This window comes from Elgaria multicarinata, chromosome 3 (assembly GCF_023053635.1).
Source record: "Elgaria multicarinata webbii isolate HBS135686 ecotype San Diego chromosome 3, rElgMul1.1.pri, whole genome shotgun sequence".
Classification (NCBI taxonomy): Eukaryota; Metazoa; Chordata; class Lepidosauria; order Squamata; family Anguidae; genus Elgaria; species Elgaria multicarinata.
The window spans coordinates 18,670,216-18,695,467 of NC_086173.1; the positions used below are offsets into that span (position 1 = coordinate 18,670,216).

A 25,252-nucleotide genomic window follows, 5' to 3' on the forward strand; every position below is an offset into this window, starting at 1 on the left:
TCTGTTGTCTTCTATCTTTTCTCCTTGTTGGAATTGTTTGTAACTGTGCCTTTAAAATTTCATTTTTTAGATACTCCCACCCATCCTGCACTCCTTTTCTCTTTAGGCTCCCTTGCCACGGGACCTTACTTATTATAGTTCTGAGTTTATTAAAATCAGCTTTCCTAAAATCCAGAGTACGTGTATGGCTACGCTCGACTTTTGTCTCCTTCATAATCAAGAATTCAAGTATGACGTGGTCACTTTCCCCCAGAGTTCCCGTAACTGCCACTTTATCCACTAAGTCATCCCTATTGGTCAATAACAAGTCAAGGATTGCCGATCCTCTAGTTCCTTCCACCACTTTCTGTAGGAGAAAGTTATCACCCATACATGTCAGGAATTTCTTGGAAGGGCCGCTTTTGGCAGTAATGGTCTCCCAACAGATATCAGGGTAATTGAAGTCCCCCATCACTACTACATCACACTTCCTTGAAACACTGGTAATTTGTTTCTCAAAAGTTTCGTCCTCGTCTTCTCCTTGATTGGGTGGTCGGTAGTAGACTCCGATTATCATATTCTTTTTATTCCTAGCCCCATTTATTTTAATCCAGACGCTCTCGACGGGGCTCCCAATCTCATCCGCCTGTATTTCTGTGCAGGGATAGGTATTTTTAACATATAGTGCAACTCCACCTCCCTTTCTATTTCTTCTGTTCTTTTTGAACAAGTTATATCCTTCAATTACTATATTCCAGTCATGGGAGTCATCCCACCAAGTTTCAGTTATACCTATCAAGTCGTATTTGCCTTCATGTAATAAGAGTTCAAGTTCATTCTGTTTGTTTCCCATGCTCTGGGCATTAGTATATAGACATCGAAGACCATGTGTTTTATAGTCTGGCTTTGTTCCTACCTTGTTGCAGACACTATTTTGGGACACTGTTGGAGCTGTTCTCTGTACTGTGGTGCATTGGCCTTCATCCATTGTTGCCTCAAAATTTACGTCTCCCACCCCCGTAAGATTCAGTTTAAAGCCCTGGACTCTCGCCAGTCCTGTTTGTATTGGTGATGGAATTGTTGGCAAACGCAATAAGAGAGGATGGAGAGATAGAGGGGATAGGCAGTAGTAATAAAATAAAACTGAACATGTTTGCAGATGATACATTGATGACTATTAGAGATCCTTTAGGTAAAATGGAAAGAATTAAACAGCAGTTGAATGATTTTGAGGAAGTTACGGGGTTAAGGATAAACTGGGCAAAATCGGATTTGATGTTATTCAACTATACTAAAAAGGAAGAAAGGGAGTGGGAAGGGAAGGCTTCAGTTTTGAAAAGCAAAGAAAAAATTAAATATTTGGGTGTTAAGATTACAAAAAATTTAGAAGATTTGGGAAATGAGAATTTAAATGGATTGAAAAAAGAAATAGAGGAAGAGTTAAAGAAGTATAAGAAACTGAATCTTTCCTGGTTTGGAAGAATAGCTTTAATAAAGATGAAAATTTTACCTAAGATTAACTTTTTCTTTAGAATGTTACCAATAAGAATTTCAGAGATAGAATTAAAAAGATGGCAGAATCTTATAAATAATTACTGCAATGAAGGGAAGAGATCAAGGATTAATAAAAGTAAATGGTATTTAAGCCAAAAGAGAGGCGGACTGGGTCTCCCAAACCTTGAGTACTACTATCTAGCTAATAGGTTAAGACATGTTGTTGAAGCAATTATAGGGGTAGGGGATTTGAAATGGATGGAGGAAAATACGCTAGGGAATATTGAGTTGAAATTGCAAAATGTGTTTTTTAAGCAAAAAGGGAAGGGTAAATGGCTTAATGATTTAGATAACCAATTTCTGAAGTTCCATTGGGAACTTTGGAATAATTATAAAAAGGAATTGTTTTCAAGTAATTCCCCCTTAACACCGGTGATAATGTTAAAGAAATTTCCTGAAAATTTAAAGAAGAGGTTAAGCAAAGTTTTAAAAGAAATAAATAAAATGAAATTAGGAGAGTGGTTAAGGGGGATGAATACAAGAGAGAGGTTGGAAGAAGTTTTGAGAGATTTGGAATTAACGTGGTTAAATTATTTTCAATTAGAACAATGGACTAAAAATTGGGTAAGAGAAAATGGAGAATGTAAAGAGAGGACGAAATTTGAGGAATTAATTGAACAAAAAGAAATAGATAAGGGACAAAATATAGGGATAAAGGGGTTAGTGAGTCAAATATATAATATATGAGTTGAGAAAGCAGGGCTGGATAGTGCTGGGAAAATGGTTTGGGAGACTGATTTGAAGATACAAATAGGACAACAGAGGTGGGATGGACTATGGAGACAGAGAGTGTTGAGAAATATGTCAGTAAGAATAAAGGAGAATTACTATAAACTTGTATGGAGGTGGTATTTAACTCCGGTTAGATTAAATAAGATTAATAAACAGCTTTCAGCAGATTGTTGGAGGGGTTGTGGAGAAAAGGGAACGTATTTACATATGTGGTGGGATTATATACATGTGCAAAAGTTATGGAAGATGGTGTTTTATGAGATTGAACAGATTGTGGGATTTAAAGTAGAAGTTACACCAAGGATTGCATTACTCTCACTGCATGATGATCTTAAATGTAATAAAGAAATGAAAGAATTGATAACGAACCTGCTGACAGCTGCGAGGTTGATAGTAACTAGGAATTGGAAAATTACAGGAGATTATTGTATTGAAGAATGGTATAAAGAAGTGTGGGACATTGCTATAAACGATAAATTGACATGTAATATAAAAATGAAAAGAGGCATAGTAAAAACGAATGATTTTGAGAGTATATGGGAAAAGTTCCTGGAGTTTGTATTTTCTAAAGGAAGGGGGGATCCACCAACAGATGAAACTATGAGTTTTTGGAAACAAGAATGAGATCCCGAGGTGGGGGGGAGCACTGTTATGTTTATTATATTATGTTTAATAGGTTAACATTGAATATATGATAGTAAGGTATTATAATATCTTGTATTAAGTGATTTTGATCTGTGTTTGTTGTTTCAATAATAAAAATATTTTTTAAAAAAAGGGATGGAGAGGGGCCAGACCTATTTGAAGGGGGGGGGGGTTCCTTCCTTGTACAGAGTGTGAGGTTGTTTTGCTGCTGCCTGCGGCTTCTCCTGAGGAGCTGGCAGCCATTCCCACCTTCCTAGACTGACCCTAGAATTATGCCAAGCGCACAGTATCATTCTAGGAGCGTTTGGGGAATGGTGGACATTGGCTGCCCTGAAGTGGCCTTTTCTTAGTGCTAACACTGCCACCGCTGGTGGCTGCAAAACAACTCCCCTGATCCCTCCCAGATCAGATTTTTTTCTTTTTTTGACACAAACCAGGGATCAGGGTCCCCCCTGTTTCAGCACTTCTTGTCCCAAATTGAGAACTGTCTGGATGAGCCCTTGGAGAGGAGTGGGCAGAAGGTAGATTTCTAGATGTCTCAGGTCCCAGAAGCCCCTGCCAGTAGTCAGGAATGCTGAGAGATGGAGCCTGAAACATCCAGAGATCTACTTTCTACCCATCCCTCAACTAGGACAGCTACTGAATCTCTTTGTTTTATCATGTATTCTGTGTATAAGCTCTCTTCCCTTCCATCTCCTCACAGGCTATCTTGGTTATACCAGTGGACTTTCGCTCACCTGTATGGTTTTCTTTCTCATCTCGGTGAGTTGGCTGGGAATTTCTAGAAACTCTAGAAGTTTCTTCTTATTCGTGCCTCCCAAATAAGTTGCCAGACTTAATAGTAAAGGGGTATCCTGGGCCTTTAATATTTGTGTAGAAGGGGGGAAATGTCAGGTTCAGTTGCTTCATCCATTGACCTCCCCATTCACTCCCCATTTTCTTTTTCCAGTTTTTGGTACTCACCACCAGTTTTTCATTCCCATCACAAAGGTAATCTACAAGAAATTCCAGATCGCCTGCCCCCTCAATAGCACCGTGGATAACAACAGCACTGTGGAACCCGAAACCTGCAATGTTGAGGTCTTCACTGTCAACTCCCAGGTTAGCATGAGAGTTCCTGAAGTCCTCTGGGGGAGGTTTAACAGCTTACAGAGTGAGATGAAGGTGCATCAGATACAGAGCTTATACTTCAACTTGTAAATTTTTATGGGAAATTATATCAAAATGTTAACCCAAGTGTTGACAATATTAAATTTGTGTGTGTGTACAAAATTTACACACACAATCCAAGATTGTCAGATGCAGATGAATATTTAATGTTCCAGTAGCTGAGGAATAATAATAATAATAATAATAATAATAATAATAATAATAATAGATTGTTTCCCATTTTGAAAATCTCATAGCAGTTGACAATATATTACAAAAAAATATGCATCATTAAAAAAACCAGCAGCATTTAGATAATGTAATGGTTAGGAAAAGCAAGAGTATAAAAGTAGATTTTAATAATCTTTAAAAGCACATGATTGCTAGTGCCTGACGTATCACAGAAGGGAGGTCATTGAAGAGAGAGGGAGGGTGCCACCACAGAGAAGGCCCTTTGCTGTATTGCTGCCAGATGGACTCTACAGAATGTGACATGGACAGTTATGCCAAGCAATACACCATCCTGAATAAAACACCAGGACCTCTGAAGTATTCTAAAACCTATGAAGAATTCTAATCCAACCTCTAACTAATATATTTCCTGAATGTTTGTGTAAGCATCAAATTCCAGCATCCTGGAATGAAGCTGGAATTACTCTTAATCATAAAACATTTCAAGATAGTATAGACCTATATCCTTGCTGAACTACGACTAACATTTTTCCTATGTTATTGGCAAATGGATTAAAAAATGACAACTGGAATGTTTTATTTATTTATCATGTTTATACCCTGCTCCTCAGCCAAAAAAAGGCTCTTGGAGCAGCTTACAATTAGCAAAAAAGACAATTATATACAATTATACCCATTTGGTACTATATTCTTCAGGAACAAGTTTCATATTAGGGGGGCTGTTGTCAGGTAATACCAGAAGAACTCCCACTATTATTAGTAAATATAATGTCATAAATGAAGAACCCCATAGTGAAGTTCATGGATGTGACAAAAAGCATTTGATAGCATAGAGTAGCAATTTCTCTTTCTCACTTTAGAACAAGGGTGTCGAACCTCTTTCAGCCTGAGGGCTGAATTCATTTTGGGAGAAGCTTTCAGGGGAGCTATATTCCAGTGGTGGGCAGGGCTGAAGGCCGAAGGGGTCGTGCCCACAACACCGCCACATTGTATTTTAAAGTTCTTACTGCCAGTACCGAAGGTTTAGGAGAGGCACTTCAGTCTTTTAGAATGGGGGAAAAACTACAAAAACTGGGAAACCATCATATGATTGGTGGTTGTGGGGAAAGGGGGTGGGGTCAGAAGAAGGGGTGTGGTTACCTGGAGAACCCTGGAGGGGAGGATTGGACTCCTGGGTGTGCTGGACTTGACCCACAGGCTTGAGGTTGAACACCTCTGCTTTAGAAAGATACATTCTATAACGATAGGCAAAAATTGGCATAGTTCTAACATAGCAATAGTAAAAGAGCCGGATGGCCAAAGTCCTACATGATACGCCAGTGTCAGAACATACTGAATGGAAGGACTTGGGGAAGGAATGCAGAAAAATATGTAAATATGTAGTGTCCATTTTGGAAGTATAAGCATAACAGCAGTTGTTTTTCAAGTTCCTTAATCATGTCTGCATTTGTATCTCTTGATATTATTATTACCTACTTTCGGGCAAAAAGAGTGTGTGTCAAAGGTGGATCAAGGGAGCTGACATGGCGAATTTCCCTCCTGTTGGAGGCAACAGGAGACAAACTTTCAATAAGACCAAAGAAAAAGAAAAAAAAACTGTTTGTGAGTGGGAAGCCATTCCTTCTTATGCTGTGCCATCATGATTTTAAAAGATAGAGGTGTGCAAAATTATGCATGGTGTGGAGACAGTGGATAGGGAGACATTTTTCTCCCTCTCTCAAAATACTAGAACCCTTGGTCATCCCATGAAGCTGATTGGTGGGAGATCCAGGACAAATAAAAAGAAGTACTTCTTCACACAGTGCATAGTTAAACTATGGAACTCACTACCACAAGATGTAGGGATAGCCACTAATTTGGATGGCTTTAAAAGGGGGTTGGATAAATTCCTGGAGGAGAAGGCTATCAATGGCTACTAGCCCTGATAATAATACTGCAGATATTTATAAAACAGAGAATGGACGTACCCTCTCCTTTTGCAGACGGCTTACGCCATCCCCATCCTGGCATTTGCCTTTGTTTGCCATCCGGAGGTGCTTCCCATTTACACCGAGCTACGCAGGTGAGTAAACTGAAGCCCTGCAACAAAGAGTAAAGCAGGAAAGGTGCTCTTCGTTTTCAAAGCATTAAAAAGTTGTAAGGAAGGGGGAGGGGCGCTGCAGGTGGCAAAGGGTCCTCTAAGGGTAGGCAACCAGGTTGGGGAAGGATGGACTAAATGATCCATTGGCCGCCCTTCCAGCTGTATGACCAAGGGAGGTGGGAGGATGTAATGAAAGAAGCATATCACAGGGGAGCAAGGACCATCTTCTTGAGACAGGACTAAGGGGGTAGCGTGGATCCCAGAGTCATTGATCTGGAGTAAAAGAATGCAGCCTGTGCCCCAAGTTTCCCAAATGAATCCACAAGGACTCGGAAGAGAGTGCGGCCCTGGTGGTCGTTACAGTAGCAAGGGATTAGAAGACAAAATTCTTGGGTCCTGCCCCTTCCGCCACACTTTATGAAGGGACTGGAACCAAGTGGGATATAGGAGTAGGTTTGTGAACTGTCTGTGTCTTCCTTAGGGCCTCAAAGCGTCGGATGCAGAATGTAGCAAATGTCTCCATCCTGGCCATGTTTTCCATGTACCTGTTGACTGCTATCTTTGGCTACCTCACCTTTTACGGTAAGGGATAATTCCCCCAGTAGGTGCTAACGATGCAACTGAAATCCTTTCCATACACACACACACACACACACCTTTGTTAACAAAATACCAGAAATACGATGCTTCACTATCTTCACCCAGAAGGTCCCATAATCCTATGCCAACACTACTTTCTTGTTTGTAGTACTTAGTCTTTTACTTGCAGAAGACAGAAAAGGAAGATAAGGAAGGAAAAGCATCGGGTGACATAGAATAGTCAAGAATCGTTCTGTTTTAAAACGAGTACATCTGGTAGAATGGGGAGTATTTCCTAAATCCTTGCTGGGAAAATTTTGGGGGAAAGGTCTATCATATTTATACCTCACCTTTTGTCCAAAGAGTAAAAAGTTGGATACATTGTCCTGGGTCTCCCCTAAGCTAGCTGCTGCCCCCTCAGCTGTGGTGTAGCCTTGTCATCAGTACTGAAGTAAGATTCAACTGCCAGGCCTGTTTTTCACTCCAGGCAGCAAAATACCTTGAGCCAGCCCTGCCCTCTTTATCATCTTACTCGTTTTTATAGGATTCCGTTTTTTAAAAAAACTGCTCCAAGAATTGGGACAGGGCGAGGGTTTAGCCAGCTTTGGTTTCAAACTTGCAGGACTGTTGTTGTTTCATTATTTTTCTGGAGAGGAGGGAATGATATGGTATGAATGATGATGTGTATGGAGTGTACGCAATGACTTTCACGTTCATCCATGCAGGCCTGATAGGGTATATATACCTTTTGCATACTATATTGGATGCACAAAGCATTGGGTTGCAACGGGTTGTGCCTCCTGGCATTTGCATCTTCTTTTCTGTGCAAAAGCTGAGTTGAACCTCAAGGTGGCCTACATAATCCTCCTCCTTTCTATTTTGTCCTCACAACAACAACCCTGTGAGGTGGGTTGGGCTGAGAGTCTGTGACCGGCCCAAAGACACCCAGTGGGTTTTCATGGCTGAGTGGGGACTAGAACCCAGATCTCCCGACTCCTAGTCCAGCACTCTAGCCACTACACCACACATGACTTTAGCAGTGCAGCAACGTAACTTTAGACCCTGACCTTAATTATCTTAAAAGGCCATGTGTATTGCTTCAGCTATGAAGCACCCAACTCATATTTCTCTTCTCCCTCTGCCAACATGCCATGCTTCAAAACAGCCTCTGCGGCCCTGATACGTTCTAGCAAAACTGAAGCCTTTTTGCCAACCCTGTTTTTTAAAATAATAATAATAATAATGCATGTGCATTTTTGCATTTTAAACTTACCGTATTTCTTCGATTCTAAGACACACTTTTTTCCCTAAAGTAACAGCTCCAAAAATTGGGTGCGCCTTAGATTCGATGGCGCCTTAGAATCGAAGAAATACTGTAATTACATTTTTTGAGTCTGCAGCGGGACAGGCGGGGAAAGAGGGTAGGGGGTGAAGAGCGAGCGAGAGAGAAGGGAGTGGAGAGAGAAGCGGGGGGGGGAGAGGAGCAACGTCTCGGAGCATCTCAAACGTTGCCGCCGGGAGCCAGCTGGGAGGGTCCCCAGCTCCGGCAGGCCAGCGAGCTTCCAAAGAGCTCGGCCTCGCCTCTGTTAAGGAGATGGGAAGCGGAAGAATCACCTGAGCAGCGCTGGTTGGGCTCGCCCGCCCACCTCCTCCCGTCCGTGTGAATGGTGCAGACCATTGTGTGGCTGTCCGTTTCCAGGCAGGGGACGATTGGTTCCTGCTTCCCATTCATGTAACCTTCCTCTATGCGTGTGCGTGTGGGTGCGCGCGCGTGTGTGTGTCTGTGTCTCGCTCACTCCCTGTTCCTCTCCCCCTCCGCTGCGTGTATGTACTGTAAAATTGCTTTGCTGGCTGATTGGAGAAATTTATTTTTTCTTCGAATCAAAGCTTTTTTTCCCTGTTGGTGGCACTGAAATTAGTGTGCGCCTTAGATTCGATGGCGTCTTACAATCGAAGAAATATGGTACTTAAATCATGTCACCATCATGAATATAGGAATAAAAATGGAGTTGGGATTCTGCTGCCCTGAAATTCAACACGTTTGCTGAGAATAAGCACCATTTTGTCAGCCAAACAGATAATATCTATTTTAAAAGTAAAAATAATAAAACGAACATTTGTAACATTGCATATATTCAGCCAGTTGCCCCCCTAACTCTAACATGTTTACAAATAAGAAGCGTGCTGTGGTAAGCAACGGTATCTCTGGTGGGCCACTGACCCCATCATCTCCTGTCTTCTGGATGGTCATTTGCCCACCCCCAGGGCTGTGGGGGCCCTGGGCTTGGGCCTCAAAGTCTTGCCCTAGCTGCACCATTGACCAAGATCTGCTCTGGCCTGTTTGGAATAAACACCCTTCCTGTAATGGCTAGCTGGATTCCCTGCAGTTCCATCCTTGGACCAAAGGTGGCGCTCAGTCCAAATCCCATTCGCGTGACATTGCTCATGTCTCTAGTCCAGGCCCCCGTCTATACGACAACAGGATCGCTCCTCATTAAATATAAAACTAAATTTTCGTTGATTCGAATGTAGGTAAAGAGCGTCACACTGCAGCAGCAACAGCTATTTATTTCCTGAATTTTTTTTATAGTGCACTTATAAATGCGCACTTGCGCATATACACATATACGCAGATTAGATGCTATGGAGTAGAGATGATGGAAACTATAAATTTTATATGTGGAGCTCCGCAGATTAATATAACAGACAAACCGGGAACGGGAGGGAAGGCATGAGACAGCAGAGGAGAATGCCCGTTCCCCCCTCTTTGTTTTAACAACCTCTCTCTGCAAAGCTCCACAGAATCAGAAAACGCAAACTAAAAACAGTGCGAAGGAACGAGGCAGCCGATAGGTGGGAAATCGGCCAATCAAGTTCTCCTACCCTCAAAACTCCGCCTACATGTCAAAAGGTGATTTAACTCCCCCAAAGAACCATAATGCAGTGCAAACTAGGACGTGATCCAAGAGTCGCGGTAAATCACAACTACGAATATGCACATCATCGGGTAAAAAATCTGGCGCTGCGGTGAATGAACGGCTGTGTCATGTGTCCTGAAACGCGAATATGCGTATTTAGGTCGGGTTAAACAAGCCGTATAGACAAGCCCCGGAGGATAAAGTTCTCTTACAGCCTTGACACCAACATCTGAAAGACCTCCGTCCCGATGTTGTTTTAAAACTTTCGCTTTTATACAGTAGTTTTAAACTTTTGAAATGTATACTGTATTTTATGCTGTGTTTAGTGGTTTTAATTGTTGCGAACCACTCAGAGAGCTTCGGCTATTGGGTGGTCCAGAAATGTCAATAGGGAAGCGTAAAAAAAGAAGTAGTAGTAGTCTTCCTGTTTCGGTTCTCCCCATTATTTCTATCCCCCATCTCTCTGACTGCCTGGACAGAATGAAATTTAATAGGGATAAATGCCAGGTTCTACATCTAGGAAATAGAAACCAAATGCACAGTTAAAAGATGGGGGATACTTGGCTCAGCAGTACTACAAACGAGAAGGATCTCGTAATTGTTGTAGATCACAAGTTGAATATGAGCCAACAGTGCAATATGGCTGCAAGAAAGGCAAATGCTATTTTGGGCTGCATTAATAGAAGTATGGCTTCCAAATTACGTGAGGTACTGGTTCCTCTCTATTCGGCCCTGGTTAGGCCTCATCTAGAGTATTGCGTCCAGTTCTGGGCTCCACAATTCAAGAAGGACGCAGACAAGCTGGAGTGTGTTCAGAGGAGGGCAACCAGGATGATCAGGGGTCTGGAAACAAAGCCCTATGAAGAGAGACTGAAAGAACTGGGCATGTTTAGCCTGGAGAAGAGAAGATTGAGGGGAGACATGATAGCACTCTTCAAATCCTTAAAAGGTTGTCACACACAGGAGGGCCAGGATCTCTTCTCGATCCTCCCAGAGTGCAGGACACGGAATAACGGGCTGAAGTTACAGGAAGCCAGATTCCAGCTGGACATCAGGAAAAACTTCCTGACTGTTAGAGTAGTACGACAATGGAACCAGTTACCTAGGGAGGTTGTGGGCTCTCCCACAGTAGAGGCATTCAAGGAGCAGCTGGACAGCCATCTGTCAGGGATGCTTTAGGGTGGATTCCTGCATTGAGCAGGGGGTTGGACTCTATGGCCTTATAGGCCCCTTCCAACTCTGCTATTCTATGATTCTATGATCCCTTCTTCTTTCTGGCAGGGAGCGTTGAAGCAGAGATGCTGCACACTTACATCAGAGTTGACCCTATGGACAAGCTCATCCTCTGTGTGCGGCTGGCTGTGCTGCTGGCTGTGACACTCACGGTGCCTGTGGTCCTGTTCCCGGTAAGCGACGACCTTTGCCCTGTTTCCCCCCATTGCAGCGCTGAATGGCTGTTCCCCTGAAGCGCCTGTGGTTGGGTCCCAGGCAAATGGGAGTTCTCTGCCTCCCTCCCTTCTCCTCGTGACCCCATCTGAGTGGGATTGACCTGCTGAGGTCATAGCTAACAGGAACTGGTCCCAAAGGCCATGGAAAGGGCTTGACATGATCAGTGATCATACATAGCATTCATATTTAACCCATTGAGCCTTAGGGCACGTAACTGAACTGATTGCATATTTTCCTGCTATTCACTCCTGCTTTCATTTTCCTCTCCTTTCTTTATTGCTTCCCTTTTGTCTGTTTCTAGACAGTGGGGCAAAGACCTGTACTCCCATTCTTTGTAAAGCACCACGTCAGATTATATGGCATCATCTTACAAACAAACGTTGTAGCCCTTTAGAGCGCTCCAAAGAGCTTCACATACATTATCTCAGTAATCCTTACAACAGCACTGTAAAGTAGACCAGCCTATCCCCTGCAGATTCTTGTGGGCGGGTGTGTGTGTGTGTGTGTGTGTGTGTGTGTAGAGAAAAGGCCAGTGAAGCCCGAGCAATTCAAGTGAGTCCTTGTTGTGCATCGTTCCCCAGCCCTGCCTGATGCACTTGGAAGGGGTGGACCATGTCTCAGCACTGGGCTTGAGTCTCCTTTTAGGTAGCTGCCCTCATACCCTGATGCAAAGCAACATCTCCATATATATAAATGGGCCACTAAAGGCACCTGCATTTAAGCAGTGGATGAGAGGCCCTCTGTGGTGTCACTGAGCATCTGTTTACCAGCATGTATGCAGCTCACATGCTCGAACCCTTACAGATCCGCAGGGCCATCCACCAGTTGCTGTTCCACAAGAAGGACTTCAGCTGGCTGCGCCACGTCGCCATTGCCTGCTGCCTCCTGGTCACCGTCAACCTTCTCGTCATCTTCGTGCCAAACATCAAGGACATTTTTGGAGTCATTGGTAAGCCTGGGGCATTTCCCTTGCCATGTTGAGGGTAAACCATAACAGAGCAGCTCAGAACAAAGGTTGCCCTGGCTTCTTCGTTCAATGGAGGGAGCATGTCACAAGCAAACCACTTCGAGGAACTTGCATGCCATTCTTTTATAGTAGGATTTACACCAGGGGTGCAGAACCTCTTTCAGCCCGAGGGCCAAATTTCACTTTGGAGAAACACTCGAGGGGGGGGCACATTCTGGTTCTGGGCGGAGCCAAAGGCAAAAGGGGCAGAGCCAGAACACCCATATATTTTAGTATAAAGTTCTTACTGCCAGTAATTTAAGATTTAGGAGAGGCATTTTAACCTTTCAGAATGAGGAGAAACTGCACAAAAGCTGAGCACCAAACAAGGGAAAAGGAGGGGGCTTGGCCTTCTGGAGATCCCAAGAGGGCCAAATTCTGCCTCCAGACCTGAGGTTCTGCACCCCTGATTTGCGCAGTGTCTCCACAGAAATCTACATGCACAGAGAGGGAGAGGTGGACATTTCTAGAGGTGTTAGTGAACACTGACTAGGTGTATTTAGAGCTCTCCTGAGAGAATGCAGATTTGGCCTGAAGTTTTGCTCAGGATATAGAACTCACAGGCTGATCCCTGCAGCTAGGATTGCTAAGGGGCTAATTCATTCATTCATTCATTCAGACAAACACTCAAGCAATGTCAATGCCACCATTCAGCAAAGTTTCCAGAACATTTTACACGATAAAATACAATATCAAAATATTCATAACATTAAAGCATATTAAATGACATTTAAAAGCCTGGGAGAATAAAAACGTCTTTGCCTGGTGCTAAACATGAATGATAATGTTGGCACCAGGTGGGCCTCCTTGGGGAGGAAACTGCACAATTCCAAATTACACACCCGTGCCTGTAATTTAGCCCCAGCGCCATATTTTTAAGATGAAAAACTATTTTGGAAGAGGGTTATTTAAGCAGTATGATGGAGGAGGAGGTTAACTCTTTCTCATCTGCTACGTCTCAGCTCCAGATTTTGCTCTCCTCCCTGTGACACCTCCGGCAATAGTAAAAGCATGTCTATTTAGACAGCTGGTGGGGAAGACTTTGAGCAGAAAAACAGACGGCAGGAAAGGCATTAAGCACCACCTTCCCTGCTACTTCCACTCATTCTCAGCTTTCGGAAGTTCCTTTTCATTTAAAAACAAGAAACAGGATTTCATGAACACACATTTGGCCTGGCCTACGTTATTCCATTAGCAGCAAATTGATCTGCGGAATACGGAAGGTTTTAGAGTCGGAGTGGGGAGCCTCTTTCAGCCCAACGGCCGAATTCAGCTTCGGAGAAACTTTCGGGGGCCGCATTCCAGTGCTGGGCGAGGCAAAAGAAGCACCAGCAAAATACCAAATCTATCAGCATATTGTAGCTTAACGCTCTCACTGCCAGTAGCGAAGCCCTTAGGAGAGGCATTTCAGCCTTGTAAAATGGGGTGGGATGGGGGAACTGCACAAAAGATGAGAAACAACCAAATGATAGGTGGTTAGGGGAGAGGCCAGGAGAATAGATCTACTGGGGGACCCCATGGGAGTTGGATTTGGCCCCCAGCCTGAGGTTGCCCACCCTTGTTTTAGAACATGAAGATAATCCTTGTCACTTACAAGCTGCTATTCAAAACATAGCTACTTAGGACAGTTGAAAAGTTGGCCACTCTGCTAACATCCCCCACCCCCCACCTCCGCCGTGTATCTGCTTAGCAGATAGCTATTGGGGAATCTAGTCAACCTATCTGCCACAATAGTTCTAAAGGGTTTCCTTGCTACTATCAGAAGCTAAACTGCCCAGAGAGCTTCGGCTATTGGGTGGTATTTATTCATTCATTTATTTATTACATTTCTATACTGCCCAATAGCTGAAGCTCTCTGGGCGGTTCACAAAAATTAAAACCATAGTAAGACAACCAACAGGTTAAAAGCACAAATACAAAATACAATATAAAAAGCACAACCAGAATAAAAACCACGCAGCAAAATTGATATAAAATTAAAATACAGAGTATTTATTGTATAGAAATGCAATAAATAAATAAAATAAAGTTGGGTTAAAAACAGTTTAGTCCAGAATGAAAGTAAGCAAATTAGTTGTGCAAAAGTGGACTAAAGCTGCCTTACGGTGGCTGCAGCATATGGGGGGTTTCCACGTACATTCTGAACATTTCAGCAAAGTCCAGCCTGAGAAGGGACTGAGTCAATTGGATCTGTAAATAGCCACCTGAGCAGCTCAGGGTTTAGTGCTGTTACGTTCGAGTATCTCCTAACCCCTAACTTCCCAAGATAGAAAACTGAGCTATGGCGCTGGCAGCCGTAGCCCCTTGAGAGCATGCAACATTTTAAAAATAGACCCAAGCTAGAAAAATGTGTCTCATATCTTTTGTCATGGCTGCGAGCCATAAAAACTAACCCCAAACATTTATGATAAGGCATATACAAATAAATGCTAATTATACAGATAATTAGTCAGATAAAACATCTGAACAGATATTAATAGCCGCCATTAAGCTGCAGCACAGCTACAAAAACCACCAGCCGGTGACAGGAAGCTGCTTTATACCCAGTCCGTCCATCTCACTCAGTGTGCCGTCTGCAGTGACTGGTAGCAATTCTCCAGAGTTTTCCGGACAAACCCTACCTGGTGATTCCAGGGGTTGAACCTGGGACCCTCTGCATGCAAATGAGGTGCTCTGCCACTGCGCTGCAGCCCTTTCCCTAAAGGTAGATGACCAGCTCTCATTTATAACTTGCAGTGTTACTGATAGAGAAGTTGGTTGACATCTGGGACAATTTGGGGCACATAAATGGGAATATGAGAATCACTCCAGTATAAACGTGCAATTTTCCATCCCTCCCCCCTTCTCTCTCTTTAGTAGGGAAGGCTAGAGAAAATGGCAGGGGGTACTTTTGAAAATGGGAAAAAGCAAAGAAGGAAAGCAAGCATGAGCAGAGAGGGAAGGGCAAGGGGAAACCAAGTTGAAGCCAAGGCAGAGACATCCTTGGCGTCACCATTCCCATTTTGTTCCCTAGCAAACTGTTCCCAGCTCTGCCTCATAGCCATGGATGAAGAAGATGTCACATCACCTGACTCCCTATTCCTCTTTTTCTTAGGAGCCACGTCAGCCCCCAGCCTCATCTTCATCCTTCCGAGCATTTTCTACATCCGTATTGTCCCCAATGATAAAGAACCACTGCTGTCCAGATCCAAAATACAGGTATTGAATGCCGGCAGGTGGGTGGAAATAGGGCTGCGCAGTGCGGGAGGCCTGTTGGAGAATGGGAAAGAGATTCAGTGGAGACCCAGGGCCAAAAGCAACCAAGGTGGACTTCAGTCAGGAACAGGGTATAGTGAGCTGTGGCAGGAGAGGCCACACAAAACTGTAGATGGCCGGATTTCTTGAAGCCCTGTCAGCGTGGCTGAAAATGCATGGACAGAACAAGCTGACGTAAGGTGAGACCTGTTTGGTTCATCTTGGCTGGAGTAGACATCTGTTGGTCCATGACTCTGTCAGATCTAGTCCCTAGAAAACCCCTGGTTTGTCTATAAGATGCCCATATCTGTCATGTCCCTCTCAAGCCCTCGTACTTTCAATGGGAGGCAAATGATGAGGCTTGCTAAGTAATCTACAAAGCTTTTATTAAGCAACAAACGTCTCTTTAACCTGAATAGAGTCTACCTCTTTGTAAGGATGCCCTAAGCAATTACTATGCAAACTAAGCAAGACAATTGTCCCTTCAAGAAGAGAGAGAGAGAGAGAGAGAGAGAGAGAGAGAGACAAGTTACTTCTCAAATGCCTGTACTTCAAAGGGCCTGGTGCGGTGGTAGGTTCTGACGCAATCTCTCCGACTTTCTCACGGCCTCTTTACATGCTGTGTGTTTGAGTTTCTGGCGGATTCTACCATCAGTTAGTGTTTAAGAATGCTCCCCCACCCCGCCAGAAGCTCCCTCGTTCCCTCTGAGGGTGTAGGATTTGGCCTTGAGGAGATAAGCTCTGGAGTGGGCTGATTCCTAGCTGAAGAATCTCCCATGAGAGCTTCCTCCCCCACTGGTACGGTCTGGCTGGTGTCTGGTGCTGATTCTGATTGATTACCTGAAACCCCTTCTCCTGAAACAGGAGCAGTAAAGTTAGACATGACAATATCCTCCTAGGACATAAAACAGAGGGCCTGTTATTATTATTATTATTATTATTATTATTATTATTATTATTATTATTATTAATTTATTTATTTATTTATTTATATAGCACCATCAATGTACATGGTGCTGTACAGATTACACAGTAAATAGCAAGACCCTGCCGCATAGGCTTACAATCTAATAAAGTTGTAGTAAACAATAAGGAGGGAAAGAGAATGCAAACAGGCACAGGGAAGTGTAAACAGGCACCGGGTAGGGTGAAGCTGACAGTATAGGGTCAGAACAAACTCAATGTTTAAAAGCTATAGGGAAAAGAAAAGTTTTTAGCTGAGTTTTAAAAGCTGTGATTGAGTTTGTAGTTCTCAAGTGTTCTGGAAGAGCTTTCCAGGCGTAAGGGGCAGCAGAAGAAAAAGGACGAAGCCGAGTAAGGGAAGTAGAGGCCCTTGGGCAGGCGAGAAGCATGGCATCAGAGGAGCGGAGAGCACGAGCGGGGCAATAGTGTGAGATGAGAGAGGAGAGATAGGCAGGAGCTAGACCGTGAAAAGCTTTGAAGGTCAACAGGAGAAGTTTATATTGGATTCTGGAGTGAATTGGAAGCCAATGAAGAGATTTCAGAAGTGGAGTGACATGGTCAGAGCGGCGGGCCAAGAAGATGATCTTGGCGGCAGAGTGGTGGACAGAGACCAGCGGACTGATGTGAGACGAAGGAAGGCCAGAGAGAAGAAGGTTGCAGTAGTCCAACCGAGAGATAACCAGTGCGTGAACAAGAGTCTTAGCAGAAGAGACAGACAAAAATGGTCGAATCCTGGCAATATTATACAGGAAGAAACGACAGGATTTAGCTACTGCCTCAATATGAGGAATAAAGGAGAGCGAGGAATCAAATATAAAGCCAAGACTACGAGCTTCCTTGACCGGAGTAAGCGTGACATCGTTGACAGTAAGAGAGAATGAGAGGTGAGGAGCAGGTTTAGGAGGAAAAACAAGCAGTTCAGTTTTTGCCATATTAAGTTTCAAACGACGATGAAGCAGCCAGGCTGAGATATCTGAAAGACATGCCGAGATACGATCGTGAACATCAGGAGAAAGTTCCGGAGATGAGAGATATAATTGTGTATCATCGGCATACAGGTGATATTGGAGGCCATGAGATTGAATAAGCTTACCCAAGGGCAGCATGTATAAAGAAAACAACAACGGGCCAAGCACCGAGCCTTGCGGAACCCTTACTGAAAGGGGAAAAGAGGAGGACGAGCTGCCGTTAGCCGACACGCTGAAAGAGCTACCCTCTAGATAGGAGGCGAACCAGTTATAGACAGAGCCACAGAGTCCAAGGTCATGGAGGGAATCTAAGAGAAGATCGTGATCAACCGTGTCAAAGGCTGCAGTTAGATCAAGGAGAATAAGAACGGAATAATGGCCTTTAGACTTGGCAGTAAGAAGATCATTGGTGATCTTGGTAAGGGCTGTTTCAGTGGAATGCAAAGGACGGAATCCAGATTGAAAGGGATCCAGAGCAGAGTTACTAGAGAGAAAGTCAAGACAACGAGAGTAGACCACACGTTCCAGGATCTTTGAGACAAGAGGCAACAGAGAGACAGGTCGGTAGTTAGACAGAGATAGTCGATCAAGAGTGGGTTTTTTGAGAATGGGAGAGACTGTAGCATGTTTAAAAGCAGAAGGAAATGATCCAGAGGACAGAGAGGAATTAATGATGTGGAGCCTTGTCCACACACTAAGCCATTGTTAGACTGCTAACCCCTTTGCAGCAAATGTTTAAGCCATGGTTATGTAGCCACCATGGTTAGGAATGGTTCACGTGACACACTAAGTCATGGTTCACATGACATGCTAAGCCATAATGTTTACCTCAACATGTTTAACCACCGTCGCTTAGCATGTCATCTGAACAGGGTCAGAACTTGGTACCCTCCAAATGTGTACAACTGCAGCTTCCATCACCCCAGTCATTGGGCATGCTGGTGGGGATGATGGCAGTTGTAATCCGGCATATCCGGAGAACTCCGAGTTGGGGAAGTCTGACTTAAAAGGTCGTTTTAGCAATAATGTACAACAATCACTGCTGATTTTGAGGACTGCCTGTGCCTCTCTGAGCTAGGGGGCTTCCTCAGACTTTTAAGAATCACAGCAACGTGAGCAGTGGGGGTGGGGAGAGCTTTTTGCATATGAGTAGAAAGGGAGGATTCTTGAGAAGTGGTGGTTGGTAGCAAGGGCTGGATACAAGATGAAAGAGAACTAAGGAGGCAGGTAGTGGAGGGTGATGCTTTTGCGCGAGTAGGGTCATCATTCCAATTCCTCCTGCCGAGATGTGAGACAATAAAAGCATTCTGCCATGCAACCCACAAATCTTTATTCAGTAAATAGACCCCTCTTCACACCTGAAGGGAGTGTGAATGCTAGGAGCTATCCTCTAAGCTTAATTAGCCTAACGAAATTAAATGGACAGTTTCCCATGGTGCCAACAGACTTTTATATAGTGCCTAGTCTAGCAGACGGCCTCCACCTCCTCCGTCCGCTTGACCCTACAGTGACTCTGGGATCTGCCAATTCCAATGCTCCCTCCCCCTCCGAAAAAGTCTTGTCTTCCCAGGGATGGGGAGGAGGGGGAAGACGATCTCTGAGCCTGGGCCTCCTGTTCAATAAGCTCCTGGGAGGATTCCTCCTTGACTCCTGGAGAGCCTTGGAGGATTTCCTTCCCTGTTTCCAGTCTTGGCTAGTCTTCTTCAGACCCTGAGTCTGATTTGGCATCCACACCAGGGAGACTGGGCTTGATCATGACAAGTAGTGGAAGAACCCCTTCTTTCCTTCCCCATGGATGTCAAGCAACCACCCCCTCTTTCTCCACAGAAACAGGAAAGGTGATTTTTTAAAAGCTGTGTCTCATGTTTATGATTTCTTCTTCCTTTCTTACAGGCTGCCTGTTTTGCTGCCCTTGGCTTCATTTTCATGGTGATGAGCCTCAGCTTTATCATTGTAGACTGGGTAACGACAGGAAAGAGCAGCGGAGTGGGACATTAACCCTCTCCTTCCCCCACAAGAGACACAGTGGTGGTTCTAACCAGGGAGGACCATTCAGTGCCACAGGAACGGCATCACCACCTCCTGTTTACCTCCACTCATCCTGGAGAGGCACCTCCGATCCCTGCCCATCTCTATGGGGAAGTATCAGAAGGCACCCTTTGTTGCCATGGCAATGCAAAGTAACCTGGGTCAGCCCCGAGGCTTCTCCTCAGCCCTCTTTGGGCTCTAGGGCTGTGAAACAGCTTTTTCCAAAAAGAAAAAAAAGGGTACCTGTCATCATGGGACAAGCTCTACTCATTTGTCGGATTTGGTGCTATGACAATTGACCTTTTATGTGCTTTCGGCTCCTATGGTAGCAGCACAGTGCTCCTGGTCTTTTTTTCCCCTCCCTAGCAATACGATACCATTGTGTGTCACAGCAAAACTGCGGAGTTTTGTTTGTTTGGGGTGGGGGTTTTTTTGGTCCAGGATGACAGCACTGGCTCTCAAAATGTTGGGGGGGGGGGCACTTGTTTTTTGCCGTTATGGAAATAATCTCTGGTTAGTCCTCCCTCTTTTGTCATTGTAGCAGGGATACCTGGCTGTCTGGTTGGCAGTGTTTCCTGCCTCCCTTTACATTGTTGTTAAAGCGTGGAAGCCGGGCCCTGCTTTTTCTGTTACCGTAGAGACAGAGCCCCAGCCTTCATCCATTTGTCTGTTCTGCAGCCTGCTGCAACTTATGCCTGGGCTTGTAAAGCAGCCCCAAGGTGGAGGTGGCCAAACCAACACCGCCCCCTAGTGGACAATCTTAATTTATTTGCTAGTATTTAATTTGGGCCTGGCAACCAGACCAAAGACTACAACATAAGTATCCTGGTGCCAACACAGTCGTTCCCCTGACACAGGTGACGTTTAGGGTGATGAAAGAAGAGTGGGTGTGTGGGAAAACCAGAAAGCTGGACTCCTTTGCTCCCTTCACAGGAGTATGGGGGCAGAATGGGCTTCTTATAGGTTACAACAGGAGGCTTCAAAACAAAGGTTCCAGGGTAGCGGGTAAGAAATGTCTCTTTGTTTGGTTGTTCTGTCCTAGCACAGAGTGATGCTAGATTTCTTCTGGGGCCATCCAGAAAAAGTTAATTCTGCCTACACTACAGGGCCACTTGTTGATTTCCCTTTAGTACAACTCCCTGCACCACAGCCATCAACTGTACACCTTCTAGGAGGTTCTATCTGAATCAGAGCTTCCATCACTTGCTCTCTGAGAGCTCTTGAGTTGAGGAGCTTGTTCAGGAAGCTTTCTAAACAACGCTGAGGTAGAGCAAACATCAAAACGTTTGACTGAAGGGTATTGCAAGCAAACTAAGGAGAGATGTTTGTGCTATATGGGTACTCCCATACTAGTCATCTACTATGGAGTAGCCACACTTGGTTCACTCATGGTTCACAGGCCATCTGCATGATGGTGTCATCCAACAAGTGTAGTCCAGTGTTCTCCCTGTGCACCTTCTGGCTTTTTTTTAGCCTGTAGAAAATCTGACTCTTTGGGGAGAAAGAAGAAGATGGGTAGGGCAGCCTTCGCACTTGTAGATTGCCTGGGCTCTATTCTTCCAACTGCTTTAAGAGGCATGGACCCTGTTCAGAAGATGCCTTAAACCATGGCTTTAACCACAGTAGTTAAGCCAGAAAGCCAGACTGTGTTCAGAAGACACCTTAAACCACGGCTTTAACCATGGTGAATAAAGCAAAAAGCCTTATTCGCTGTGGTTAAAGCCATGGTTTAAGGTGTCTTCTGAACATGGCCTAGCTTTCTGGCTTAACCACCTTGGTTAAAATCATGGTTAAAGGTGTCTTCTGAATGGGTCCATGGTTTTGATATGTGCACAATGAAGTATCAGGGTTTACCTCTGAAGGCCAAAGACTGGGTCGCAAAATGTCAGCAGTGCTCTTGGCTGTGGTCTGCTCTAGTTCCTTGAGTGTTTATCTCTTGGCTCAGGCTAGAGGCCTCATTTAGGCAAGGCGACATCTCGTTCCTCAGACAAAATCATTAAAGGCAGCAAACCATCAGTGTCAATATTTATTAAAACCATACATTCACCGCCATGTCGGAGGGAAAGGGATGATATTTGGATTTTCTATCTCAAGCCACTTTTCTACCACTTTATGGGTTGGATGTTGAGCAGTGCCGGCTCCAGGCTTTGGAGGGCCCTTGGGCAAGAGGCTCTTAATGGGGACCTTCCCTCAGTAAAGTCGGCCTTGTCACCGCCATGTTCACCAGCTGCTCTTGCTCTTCCTCCCCTTTCTCATCATTGCTAGGGTGACCATATGAAAAGGAGGACAGGGCTCCTGTATCTTTAACAGTTGTATTGAAAAGGAAATTTCAGTAGGTATCATTTGTATATATGGGGAACCTGGTGAAATTTCCTCTTCGTCACAACAGTTAAAAGCTGCAGTTGCCCTGCCCTCTTTTAAATCTGGTCACTCTAGTATAGCTCCTGCACCTTTAATTGTGGTGATGAAGAGGGAATTTCACCAGGTTCTCCATATATACAAATGACACCTGCTGAAATTCCCTTTTCTATGCAACTGTTAAAGATACAGGAGCCCTGTCCTCCTTTTCATATGGTCACCCTAGGCTTGCTTGGCAGCTAGAGAGCCAGTGAGCAAGTAGGCAGTGGCACCTCCTACTCTATTTTTTCCACCCCCACTGTTGTCTAGGCCAGAGCAAGGGGCAGGTGAACAAGCAGGTTGCCGTGGGAAGCGGAGGAGCAAATCTAGGGGGCTCTTATCAATAGACCTCCTACCATAGTGTGGACCCTTGGCAGGTGCCTAACCATACCTGCCTTTGATGCTGGCCCTGGTGTTGAGGGACGAAGTGAAAATGAAACAATGGACAGGGAGCCAGGTTCCCATCCCTCTCTATTGAGAAGGTTCTTCTGCCAGTCTGACAAAGAAGATTTTGCTAGGGATTTCGCAGGCTTGCAACCTTCGCACCTGCAGTGCCTTTCCACCTCTACAGCTTTCGTCCTTTCCTCCCCTCCTACCACACCCGCATGGCCTTTCCTTACACAGAGGTCAGAAACCATTCCTGACTTCATTGTATGTCCCCGTAATATCATCATTACTATCGCATCAGCATCACCTACATTTCTCCAGATGTTAAGCATTCCTTTGAGCAGTGCCATTGCCACTGTCAAAGTAAAGGGTGCTCATGCCTTGTTGTTGCTTAGACCAGGGTAGGCATTGTGCTCCAGATGTTTTGGGCTACAATGCTAACTCCCTGATTACTGGCCATGGTGGCTGGGACTCATGGGAGTTGCAGTCCAAAACATATGGAGGGCACCAGGTTGCCTACCCTGACTTTATGCAGAGTTGGAAGGGACCTCAAAGGACATCTACTCTAAGCCCCTGCCAATGCAGGAACTCCAGTGCTACAGCATCCGTGATAGGCAGCCATGCAGCAGCTGCTGGAAAGCCTCTAATGAAGGTGAGCCCTCCTTCCAAGGCAGCCCATGCCACTGTTGAACAGCTTGTGCCATCAAGAAGTTCTTCCTAATACTTAGTTGAAATCTTCCTAGTAATTTCAACCCGTCGGTTTGGATCCTAGCCTCTGGAACAACAGAAATTAATTTTGCTGTACCATCTCTGTGACTGTCATTCAACTATTTGAAGATGGGTACTCTATGTCCCCCTGTATACTACCGAGACAGTGGTCACCATATTCCACCATAGGCTGCCAGGCTTCTTTGAAAACACTACATAGTGGAAAGTCTCCTTTGATCACCCTGCCTCAATCGTTAATAATCAACCATTGGTACGGCATGCATTACTTCTGCTTTAAGTTCATTGAGCTATATTTCTTGTTTTGTCCAGCTCATCTTTAAAAGCACTTAGGAGCTCAATGTTTTTTCCCCCCCTTTTAACTTTTTTTTTTTTTTTTTTTGGCTAGGCAGAAAGGAAACTGAGATTATTGGTGGTTTACCTGAATGATCTGGGTTCATTTTCAGTAGAGTTGCACATTCTCCAACTGATACCATAACATAATGTGCATCACAACTTTTCTCTACTTGTATAGTCAGGAAAATTTGGGTGGGGCTGGGGGATGCATTAGGAATATGTGAGCATGACATATATTGCCTGATTTATTACTTATTCTTCTTCACCTGATAGCACCATCAGTGTACACTGAAAATCATAAGCAAAACCCAGATCCCTGCCCCAAAGAGCTTACAGATGCAAGCACCAGCTTAAATCTGAGACTGCTAACCTCAAAGTTAGGGTTCCTATGCCTTGCCAAGAGAGATGTTGCAACAGCAGCTACTTGCAAGGTTTCAATACTGTAGGAATTTGAAGAGGTGTGCCTGCTGAAATGTGTTCTATCAAAGGTACAAGAGGCCCTAATACTCAGAAGGTCACCATCCTCAGATTAATAGTGCAATCTTAGGCACGTCTACTTAGATGTAAGCTCCATTTGTTTCAATGGGACTTACACCCAAGTAAGTGTGCATAGAATTACAGCCTAAATTACTTTATGGAGCATTCAGTGCCCACAATAACCCTCCTGAAAAGTGAGGGTCCCTGGGGGATATTCTTTGTAAGTAGAAATCTAATTGTCACAGGTCTTGCCATAGGAATTGCTCATGGAGAAATCTCAGTGGATGTTTTCTTTGAGATAGCCTTTGGTACATGAGTGCGCTAGCTCAGGATTCTGTTCTGATCATGCTTCCAATTTGTGCTGGGGTTTTCTATGTGCACAGGTTGCTTCTACCTACCTTATTTGTATGTAATATTGCAAGATAACCTCCATATGTGGACCTGTTTGGCTGGTAGAATACACATTTCTTGCTTTAGTACCAGATCTCCTAATGTCATGTTTACTAGTCTGTATGCTGAGCTTTAAAGTGGAAGCTACAAAAATGCTGACATTGAAGTGGAAGTTTTCCATCAAGGTGTCATACTCCCCTGAAATGGATGGTAGTTCTGCTGCTTGCCCTCTATCTCACTCTGAGGAGGACCAGCTTCTTCACACAACATAACCTACCTGACTCCATTGGACAAGTTGGAGGTATGTCCCTCATCTCTTCAAAACCATGCCATTGCTGCTTTTGAGTGTCAGCATTAGCCATGCTGCCTCCTCTGCCTTACTCATGAACTGCTTCTGTCTTTCACCATCCCTGGGCATCTTTTTGAGTCCACTGTTGCATCTTTTTGAGTCCACTGCTTGGCCAGATGCAAAAGAGGACAGGGCTTTGTGTGCAAGAGGGGATTTTTTTTTGTTCTGCACAACTAGTAAAGTTAGAGCTCTGTCCTCTTCTGCATCTTACATTTTGAAATGGCCAGAGAAGACACTTAGCATATTGTAGTTACATAGCAAATACAACCTGACTTGCTCCTGGCCTAGTTAGGCTATAACTGAAGAAGTACCTTGAAGCATAGTTAGGGCTTCTAGCTGAGAACATCCACCACTGAGCCAATGGCCAGGATGCAGGGTCCATTTGTACAATAGCCATATGAGACAAACTGGCCCCTCTCTCTTGTCTGGCCACTCAGGTCCACATCTTTATTTCTTTTCCCAAAATAGTATGCATATCTCATTACAACACGTATTTCCCATACGACTCTTGATTTTCTCCTGTCTTTTTCTCTATTTCATTCTCTGAAAACCTCAGGATGATATTTCATATAGTGTCAAGAGCTCAGATTCTGCTTTGGGGGAGGGGTGGGGTTCAGATTTGAGGGAGGAGGGAACACAGCTTCAAAATGTGAAATTGATGTAAGGACACAGTATTTGTATAATTTTGGAATTCAATAAAGATCTTCATTAGAA

General features: G+C 44.3%; 1 protein-coding gene across 1 annotated transcript in view; it reads left to right on the forward strand.

The window, feature by feature from the left end:
- Positions 1-25,252, forward strand: part of SLC38A5 (solute carrier family 38 member 5) — a 67,199-nt gene extending 41,947 nt beyond the window's left edge. Inside the window, exons 9-16 of the mRNA XM_063119501.1 lie at positions 3,614-3,672; positions 3,901-4,011; positions 6,234-6,313; positions 6,813-6,913; positions 11,110-11,234; positions 12,082-12,226; positions 15,378-15,481; positions 19,342-25,252. Of these exons, the coding sequence (XP_062975571.1) occupies positions 3,614-3,672; positions 3,901-4,011; positions 6,234-6,313; positions 6,813-6,913; positions 11,110-11,234; positions 12,082-12,226; positions 15,378-15,481; positions 19,342-19,446 (830 nt within the window). The 3' untranslated portion in view covers positions 19,447-25,252. The remainder of the gene's footprint in view (positions 1-3,613; positions 3,673-3,900; positions 4,012-6,233; positions 6,314-6,812; positions 6,914-11,109; positions 11,235-12,081; positions 12,227-15,377; positions 15,482-19,341) is intronic.